The sequence below is a fragment of the Larimichthys crocea genome, chromosome I (genome assembly GCF_000972845.2).
Source record: "Larimichthys crocea isolate SSNF chromosome I, L_crocea_2.0, whole genome shotgun sequence".
In the NCBI taxonomy this organism is placed as follows: Eukaryota; Metazoa; Chordata; class Actinopteri; family Sciaenidae; genus Larimichthys; species Larimichthys crocea.
The window spans coordinates 10,115,523-10,125,478 of record NC_040011.1 but is presented as its reverse complement, the minus strand read 5'-3'; the positions used below and the strand labels follow the sequence as shown (position 1 = coordinate 10,125,478).

The window sequence follows — 9,956 nt, the reverse complement described above, 5'->3', positions numbered from 1 at the left end:
AAATAGACTTGAAACCTGAAATTAAAACTGTCCTGACAGCTCTGATGGAGCTCAGGACTCATGTTGGAATCATCTTTGATTTCACTGAACAAGCTACATCCTCAAAGTCAGAAATCAACTCTTTTGCTAATGATAATGAAGTTAGAATTTATTAACATGACATATAATAAGACAAAAAAACATCTGGAAGTCAAGTTGAGAAATTATTCTGCTTGCCAAGTAGTCTGTGGATGTTGCACCCACATGAAATATGTTTGAAGTCAGTCCTTCAGCTCTCTTTAGGCCTGTTTGTACTGTCTGTGTCGAACCTGAAGGGCTTATCGTAACCCATGAGGTGGTTGTAGTCGTGTGGGATGGGGAAAAGGTCTGGGTTTACCAGGAGCCCCATGTGGTCGGCATAGAAGGTGGTGAACACCTTGCTGACAGCTGGGATCTTGACTTGCTTCTGGTGGAACACTCTCCTTTTTTCACTGAGGAAGAAACTGTATGTGATGGCAGTGTAGGTATCTTTGTCTGGGTTGTGATACAAGCGGCTCACATAGCCCATGGTGATGAGGTGGAGGAGGATGGGGGTGAGGAAGGTGAAGAAGCCGATGAATCCACAGAAAGCAGCTTGCATGGCAAAACTCTGGAGTCCAAGTCCGGTCTTCATGAGGATGTAGGGCATGACGAAGAGGCTGGCTCCAGTGGTACTGTAAGAGAACAGCTTTATCCCTGACGACAGAGAAGATTCAGAAAACATAGACAGTCAGTGATCAGTACATTCTCTTACATTGCTATCATCAGGCATGCATCTGTTTTTATCCAAGTACGTTCAGAAATTCCATCAGCAGGTTGTTGCATCACTACCGTACAATTAACATTTCTGTAAACGTGCAGCAGACACTGCAACTAGACATGAATGTCACTGTTTGTTAGTGTAATAGAGCAAATTTACAGAATTAGATTAGTGTCACAGTGTACAGCACTACACTACACTACAGGTCACTATAAATCAGTGTTGGATTTCCTGTGTTCACAGTGCAACATGACAACTACATGATATGGTGTGGATATGGTATGATATGGGGTGGCTGTGGCTTGGAGGGTGAGCTTGGAGAGTGGGTCATCCACTAAACAGATGCGGTTTAATCCCCTCCAGTCTGCATGTGGAAGTGTCCTTGGGCAAGATACTGAACCCCAAATTGCTCCTGAAGGCTGTGCCATCCGTGTGTTAATGTGTGTGAATAGTTAGCTCCTCAAACTGATGAGCAGTTGGCACCTTGCACGGCAGCTAATGCCATCAGTGTATGAATGAGATATGTCCTGTAAAGCGCTTTGAGTGGTCGGAAGACTAAAAGTAGGGCTGTCAAAATTGCTCCCAAATGATGTTCGAATATTCCCTCTAAAAAAAAAAAAAAAAAAAAAAAAAAAAACACACATAGGTACTTGCATAGGTATTTAACATATGTTAACATATCTTTGAAAACATACCTACACATTACAAAATAAGTAAATGAACTAATGGCCTAGACCGCAGACCTCCCTCTCGCCCCCCACTCTCTTTATGCGCATACTGATTTTTATGCAAAGCCTGAAAAGGCTCTGTGCTGTACTCCGCTCAAAAACTATGATGATCAAATCAAATTTTATTTGTATAGCCCAAAGTCACAAAGTACATTTGACTCGGAGGGCTTTAAAATCTGTACAGGGAGTGACACCCTCTGTTTACAGTGAGGAAAAACTTGGCCACAGAAAAACCTTTCTAGATGATGAAAGAAGTGGGATGAATTACAGTGACACTGGTGTCTTTGACTGACCATGCAGTCAGAAGCAAGAAAGACTCTGCTGGCAAATGTACTTTGTGACTTTGGGCTATACAAATAAAATTGATTTGATTTGATTGCTGGGTCTAAGGATTTGAACACACCTCGGCTGTGTGGAACTGTGACATTTTCACATCAGTGATCATAAAGAAAGACATTAAGGGGTTCTGGTTAGCTCAGCTGGTGTGTGTGCCCCATGTTGAAAATCTCAGTCCTTGCTGCAGCAGCCCAGGGTTCACTTTCCTGTGGCCCTATGTCTTTCTCTCTGCCCACTTCCTGTCAGTCTTTAGCTGTATCTGTCAAATGGAGCTTTAAAAAAAGGCCCAAAAATATCTTATATCCTACAAGTAAAATGTGAGGTTCATAAAGCTGTTATAGCCCATATATAAATATACCTCTTCAAGGTGAAGGAGTAGTATTGTAGTAGCCTGGTTGTAGCATCGGCCTTAGCTGTTTGGAGTATAGTAAGCAAGTGCCGGGGACCTGAACTTGATTTGAGCCACCAGTGGCCAGTGCAGGGCGTGGAGGAAGGATGTGTGGTAGTGTAGTGCCGGAGACACAGGAGTGCAATGATATGTTCATTTTCACACAAGCAGCACCCTGGCTATTCACTTTACAAAGCACAATTCCCTGGACTTGTCAATACACAATTCTGCCTGCCCTGAATCTACAGGAATTAGCTAGCATGGACTGCATAGTTCATAATTTATCAGATTCATTCATATTGTGGAATATAGATTATTGGTGTGTTTTTCGTGCAAGATGCGTTCACAATGTGTAGAAAAAATATCACCAAAGGAAGCAGGCAGCATTTGAGGCACTTCATAGCAATCCTGCCCTCAGTGCGTCCCTGACATAACGCCCTACATTGTGCATAAACTGATCTTGCGTAGGGCAGACATCATATAACTGGTTTATTTATGGAGGACAATCAAAGACCTGAGGTAATCAATGAAGGAATGAATGAAGTTAATCCAGAAAGCAGACCACATTACAGTACAGCACTATTGAAAGGGAACCTGTTCTCAGGTCAAACAAAGCACTGGTTTATGTTGTTTAAATTTGCATTTTCCTATTATAAAATATCCACACTTAATGATTAGGCTTGGCATTCTAATTAAAATCTACCTTATTTACGAACTATTTACAGTACTAGCTAATTTTCGAGCTTTACAGCGCCCTCCTGCCCAGACCTCGCTGCTTCCCGAGGCCGTGGACTTAGTGCTCGCTGCGCCCTCTCCGCGACTGTCGAATCGCAACTTACACTTTCTCCCGCAACAAAAATGTAAAAAGCACCGCAACTTTAACCGCAATTTTTTTGAAAACCTCATGCAACATCAGGCATTTTAGGCCGCAACTATTTAAAAAAAAATAGCCCGTGAAATCCTGGTGGGACTGATATTATTTCCGGTTATAGACTGACCCCGGCCCCCCATCACGGAAAGGCAAGTTGATGTGGCCCGCACCGAAAAAAGTTTGGGGACCCCTGCCTTAAAGGGATCACTCTAGTGACAAGACCAGCAATCATAACAATCTTCCTACAGAATCGTACTTAATATGTATGAAATAATGATGGTGATCAGTTGTAACATCACATCTGAATAAAAAATCTAAAAAGTTAGGTGGAAAGAAACCCACCTCGAACAACACGGTCCATGTTGCCAGTGTATATGAGGTTCCCATCCTCGGAGTGTGTCACCGTGGAGACCCGATGGGTGGATAGACAGTGAGACAGCACCTACTCAAGATAAAACCAGAAAAACACAAAGCTGAGTAAAAGTCTAGATGGTAAATGGTCTGTACTTATATAGCACCTTTCTAGTCTTCCGACCACTGAAAGCGCTTTTAAAAAGGACATATCTCATTCACCCATTCACACACTGATGGCATTAGCTGCCATGCAAGGTGCCAACTGCTCATCAGTTTGAGGAGCTAACCATTCATACACATTCACACAATCAATCAATTAATTAAACTCCAAGCATGCCTTAAGGATATAAAAAGTTGGATGACCCTTGTAATCGGACCGAAAGACCTCAGAAACTCTCTTTCTAGAGACTTAGTTACTTTAGACGAGATCACCCTGGCCTCCAGCTCCACTGTAAAGAATCTTGGAGTTGTTTTTGATCAGGATTTGTCCTTTAACGTCCACATAAAACAAATTTCGAGGACTGCATTCTTCCACTTACGTAACATTGCTAAAATCAGACGCATCGTCTCTCAAGCAGATGCAGAACAACTAGTCCACGCATTTGTTACTCTGTCTGTCTGTCTGTGTGGACACACATGTCTCATTAATGCATGTTACTAAGCAAACTTCCCCGGAGTTTCTGTGCTCTGTCGTCCAGCAGGTTCTCATGGATCGTGGCTGCTGCTGTGATCCTGCACGACGTCCACTACACATATTATTACTGTCATTATTGCCACCATATCTGCTACTGTAATCTTTTTATCAGTCATTGTGATTCATTGTAATTTTATCAGTCATTGTAATTGTACAATATGTTTATGTTGATTTGTTCTTTACACGTGACATCCATTGCACGTCTGTCCGTCCTGGGAGAGGGATCCCTCCTCTGTGGCTCTTCCTGAGGTTTCTTCCACCTTTTTTCCCTGTTAAAAGGGTTTTTGTGGGCAAGTTTTTCCTCACTCGAACCAAGGGTCTAAAGACAGAGGGTGTCACTCCCTGTACAGATTGTAAAGCCCTCCGAAGCAAATGTACTTTGTGATTTTGGGCTATACAAACAAAATTGATTTGATTTGATGTATTTAATTCTTAGTAGCTAATGATAATTAACATTAACATGTTAGCATTAACATGTTAACGCTGATAGCTAGCAATTGAAATTAGCATGTTAACATTACCATGTTAGCATTAATACGTTAACATTAGCATGTTACCATTAGCATGTTAAGAATTAGAATGTATTTAATTCTTAGTGGCTAATGTTAATTAACATTAACATGTTAACAATTTGCATGTATTTTATTCCTAGTGGCTAATGCTAATTAGCATTAATTTTAACATTGGCCGCTAATGTTAACAATTAGCATATCTTTACAGCTAGCGCAGTAGCTGCTGTCTCTCATTTTAGACAGACAAGTTCAAATTAAGTGCCAATAACTGCTAATATGGCCACCACTCAGCTTCTGCCTGCTGGCCCCTCCCCCCTCTCCTCCTTCAGGCAGGCTTGAGGTTGCCAAGCAAACAGGACCAACTAATCAGCAGAGCAGTTACTGCACCTGTTAGTTGGAAATCCTGACAGAGACAGAGAGAAAATGCTGAGACCATCCCTCGAAGAGGAAGGATCGCTGGCCAAACCGTATTTCCAATCATAGAACCGGCTTAACCTGAAGCAGGCTGAGACCTTCCTGTACGTCTACATAGGCATTTTGTGTTGATAAATGAAGAAATGTGCACTTGAGAGCAATTCAGAGAAGCGTTACTTCTGCTTTCCTCCAGAAAGTTTCCCGCCTTTTTAACATGGCAGTCTATGAGGCTGTCGATGGGTGTTGCTGCCACATCTTTGTGTCTCTGGCCAAAACTATATATCTGACAGCTTTAGCAGGCGGATGTGAGTGAGACGACAGATTTTCATACGTTTCTAGCTATAAATCATGTCTGTAGTGGGGCATTTGAGGCCATTGTTCCCATTCTCCATTTGGACCGCCTCATGTTTGTGTGCCGGGTCTCTCGCTGCGTTACATTCAGGTACGTTCGGTGTGGCCTAGATTAAGCAATGGCACCCTCAACTGGCGACACCATGACATTTTACTGAAAAAAACTCCTGTGGAAAATGGCCCTAGATTCAGTTAACCTAATTCGTTTAATTTAATCGATTAAATTCTTCTCGACAAGAATCAAGTAACTTCCATGATGATCTGCAGGGATGCTGGATGTCCATCACAGTTAAAGTTATGGCCTCAAATGAACCACTACAGACACGATTTATACATAGAAACGTATGAAAATCTGTCGTCTCACTCACATTCGCCTGCTAAAACTGTCAGATTCATAGTTTTGGTGAGAGACACAAAGATGCAGCAGCAACACCGACAGCCTCATAGACTGCCATGTTAAAAAGGCAGGAAATTTTCTGGAGGAAAGCAGAAGTAACGTTTCTCTGAATTGCTCTCAAGGGCACATTTCTTCACTTATCGACACAAAACAACTACAGACCCTTTCCAAAAAATTTGAATATCATAGAAAAGTTTACTTATTTCCATAATTCAATTAAAAATGTTAAACTTTCATAGATTATAGATTCAGGGCCCACAATTCAAACAATTTCAAGTATTTATTAGTTTTTCTTTTACATATTTTGTGCTTCCAGCGCAAAAAATCTACGAAAACAGGTATTCAAAAATTAGAATACTGTGAAGAAATCACCATTTACTTCTCAGTTTTTGCTGAAAAAAAGAAAGAAATTAGGATCACATCAAACCAGTCAAAATATGGCACTTTCTAAACGATATGTCCAATGTTCAATACTTGGCTGAGAATCCCTTTGCCGTAATCACTGCCTCGATGCGCCGTGGCATTGAGGCAATGAGCCTGTGGCATTGCGTGGGAGTTATGGAAGCTCAGATTTCCTTGATGCTTACTGTCAGCTCTTCTTTGTTTTTGGGTCTGGTGGCCCTCATTTTCCCCATAGATGCTCAATGGGGTTTAGGTCTGGTGAGTTGCCTGGCCAGTCAAGCACTGTGATGGCATGGGCATTAAACCAGGTTTTGGTGCTTCTGGCGGTATAAGCAGGGGCCAGGTCCTACGCTGGCTCAGGCTCAGAAGTGGCTTGAGCCGAGAAACCCGACAGTTGTAGCCCATCTCCCGGATGCATCTGAATGTGGTGGTTTTTGAAGCTGTGACTCCCGCCTCATTTCACTCTTTCTCGATCTCTGCGAGATTCTTGAATCTTCTCTGTTTTATAATCTGTCCACGGTCATCTTTTATGCTGGTGCATCTTTTCCTACCACATTTTGCCCTTCCACTAGACTTTCCATTGATATGCTTGGACACAGCACTCCTTAGCTATGAACTTCTGTGGCTTACCCATCCTATGGAGGGTATCAATGATGGTCTTCTGGCCAGTTGTCAAGTCTGTAAGGTGCTTTGAGTTTAGTAGATGATTAGTGTGTGACACTCAGTTAAACATTAATGCCCTGCAAAATTTGGGCTGATTTCTTCACAGTATTCTAATTTTTTTTTTGAATTCCTGTTTTTGTGGGTTTTTTGAGCTGGAAGCTCAAATTTTGTAAAAATAAACACATAAATACTTGAAATTGTTTAAAGTGTGGGCCCTGAAGGGCTCAGGATGCTCAAAGTTAAGCCGGTTCAATGATTGGAAATACGGTTTGGCCAGAAATCCTTCAGTTCGAGGGAAGGTCTCAGCATTTTCTCTCTCTCTCTCTGTCAGCATTTCCAACTGACATTCCAACTGACAACAGGTGAAGTAACTGCTCTGCTGATTAGGGCAGGCAGGCAGAAGCCCAGTGGTTGCAATTTTAACAGTTATTGGCACTTAATTTGAACTTGTCTGTCTAAAATGACAGAGACAGCAGAGCAGCCAGCGCAGTAGCACTAGGTGTAAAGACATGATAATTGCTAACATAAGCGGCCAATGCTAAAATTAATGCTAATGGTAATTGCTAGCGCATTAACGCTATCAATTAACATTAGCCACTAAGAATTAAATAAATGCTAATTGATAACATGCTAATGTTAACACGCTAATGCTAAATGCTAGCGCCTCAACGCTAGCAATTAACATTAGTCACTAAGAATTAAGTAAATGTTAATTGCTAACATGCTAATGTTAATTGGCATTTAACATTAGCATCTTAGCTCCTGTGTCTAAATAAACATGTTAAAAATGACTGTTTGAGGTGTGCTTTTTGAATACAGACCTCCGGCAACAGCCCACTCGTCACTATCAAAATTTCTGCGGGAATTTTCTAGTTCAAAGTGCTGTTTCTGATCTAAACCGACTGCTGCAACAAGGAGTTGTGGGACGGCAGTACCTCATTTCCTTTCCTAAAGGACGCTTCAGTGAATCCTAATCTCATCTAGTGACGTCTACATGGGTCACGTGAACAGGTCCAGCTGACCTCTGTGCATCCGTTAAGATGACGGTGTCCGTTCACAGTCACATACCATGTCCACGTTAAGAAGACTCCTTCTGAAAGCTCGTGACGTCAGCTGGTTCCCACTCACCGCTCCGGAACAAGATACGCTAAACGTCACATAATGTCGCGCGGCGTGGATGTTAGTGAACGCCTGAGAAGCGACAAAGGGCCGTAATCTACGCAGAATATGTACAGAATACATATTTAGTCTCTCATCAACCCGACCTGCCCAATGACTGGTATCACACACACCGGAAGTACTTCCTCTTCTTCCTTTTGGGTTACAATGGCGGTAGAGAACCAAGCCCAAGCACCGCCACCTTCTGTTCGGAGTGTGAAGCGGAGATTAATTCTACCATCAGTAGAAGTGACGTGTATATATGTATATATGTATATATATATATACAGTACTCGAGTTGAGGGGGGGGGGAATTTGTCAAAATCATCCCTCTTCTAAAACGGTCATCCCTTCTTCCATCCCTATTAATGCATTACTTATATTACTTATATTTAACACTGGAAATAGAATTACCATTCGACATTTAGGGGGGCTTTATGATAATCAGTCTATTACCTATGTCATCACTGTGCGATGAAAACTCGGCGAGCTAGCCCCCAAAGAGAAGCAAAAAAAATCCACAAAACGACACAGTATGTCTTATCTTTGCTGTTTCGTGTCAAAGGTTCTATTTCAGCACGAAGAAACGCTGCTAATGTCTCTGCTAATGTCTCTGCTTTAGTTTGAATCAGTCACGAAGCTCCTGGTTGTTACATAAAGACAAAGAGGCTTTGACAGTGAAGTGAGACCTCTTGCTGCGATATACTACCTTTGGGTTTACTTCATTCTGGATCGTCATTGGTGGGTCAAAGGTGAATGTGGGCGGTACTAATAGATTCTCCTGACTCTGATTGGTCGACAGGTGACAGGTGTCAATCATCCACACTCTCTAGCTGCTACCTGCTGCTTCATATTCTTTAATACCGCTTGTTTCAAACATCGCGTCGTCTTAAAACTCGAAGTCTTCTTTCCTCCTCCTTAAATTGTGTTTTTTTAAGTGAAGATGTTTTTTTAACAAAAATGTGTTTAAATGTATTTAAATATGTTTAAAAACACACAAAGATGTTAAAAACATACACAAAGTTGTGTTTAAAAAAATGTTTGAGCACATTCACAAATAAAGATATTTAAAATGTTTTTACAAATATGTTTAAAAAAGATGTGAATGACATGTTGTCCATAGTTAAGTGGTTATTGTTTCTTTCTGATAAATAGTATTGTCATGTGCAGGCCATGCAACTGAGAATGCAAGCTATGAATCAGATGGGATTTAGGATTTGCCATGTCTAGCAAGTCACCCTAAAATTGACTAGAATGCAGGAAATTGCATCTGATAAATACAAAATTTTATGGGGGAGGACCCCCAGACCCCCCTGCTGGAGAATATGTCACATAAATGAAATATTTCACCATCCCCCCCTGGTTTCATTTTACAACTCGACTACTGTATATGGTTTCATTCCATATATTCAGACTTCATTCAAAGTTTCATTCAATATATTCAAAGGTTTCATTTCCTGAACGGCATGCCATAATATGTATGTATATATATAAATGTTCAGGTTTCTCTGGTTCCTACTTGTGCTTCTAATTGTACTTGCAAGAATTGACCAGGCCTGACACAACCACAGCCAGGAATCTCTAACAGTGTCATTCACTGTTTGTGCACACGCTGCACATCACCCCTCCCCTGTGCATCCTGTTACTCAAAGTCCAACTTACTGTTCAGTTTGTGGCGTCATGAAGACCTCTGCAAACAAAATGAACACCTCCTCCTGCCAAAAACAACATATAGTGAACACGTATGTGAACATGGCTCCACATGGAGAAGAGTTAAGTCATAGTGAGAGTGGACCAGGTTCTTTCCGAGGATCATCTGTGGAGAGCAAGAGGTCTTGCAGGGTTTACTTGTCACGCCAGTCCCCCAAACAACAACAGTTATCTCTGCGTACCAGTATATTTTTTTATAA

The 9,956-nt window shown here is 41.6% G+C and overlaps 1 protein-coding gene across 3 annotated transcripts; it reads right to left on the bottom strand.

The window, feature by feature from the left end:
- Positions 1–130: 130 nt before the first annotated feature.
- On the bottom strand, positions 131–8,204 carry tmem70 (transmembrane protein 70). Of its 3 annotated transcripts, none has more exons than XM_010754353.3 (3): positions 7,957–8,204; positions 3,444–3,543; positions 131–714 (listed from the first exon to the last, which is right to left on the bottom strand). In XM_010754353.3, exons 1-3 carry the CDS (start codon positions 8,128–8,130, stop codon positions 269–271), a joined length of 720 nt encoding a protein of 239 aa, XP_010752655.1. In that variant the 5' UTR covers positions 8,131–8,204; the 3' UTR covers positions 131–268. The 3 variants fall into 3 exon arrangements, with proteins under 3 accessions (XP_010752655.1, XP_027138066.1, XP_027138072.1); XM_027282265.1 differs by lacking the exon at positions 7,957–8,204 and adding an exon at positions 7,824–7,948; XM_027282271.1 differs by lacking the exon at positions 7,957–8,204 and adding an exon at positions 7,710–7,814.
- Positions 8,205–9,956: the final 1,752 nt, after the last annotated feature.

Excerpts from the sequence above, each read along its gene's own strand:
- tmem70 (XM_010754353.3), bottom strand. The coding sequence starts at position 8,130 with ATGTATTCTGTACATATTCTGCGTAGATTACGGCCCTTTGTCGCTTCT. Across the intron at positions 3,544-7,956 it reads GTCTTCTTAACGTGGACATG|GTGCTGTCTCACTGTCTATC; the intron begins GTATGTGACTGT and ends TATCTTGAGTAG. Across the intron at positions 715-3,443 it reads CATGGACCGTGTTGTTCGAG|GGATAAAGCTGTTCTCTTAC; the intron begins GTGGGTTTCTTT and ends CTCTGTCGTCAG.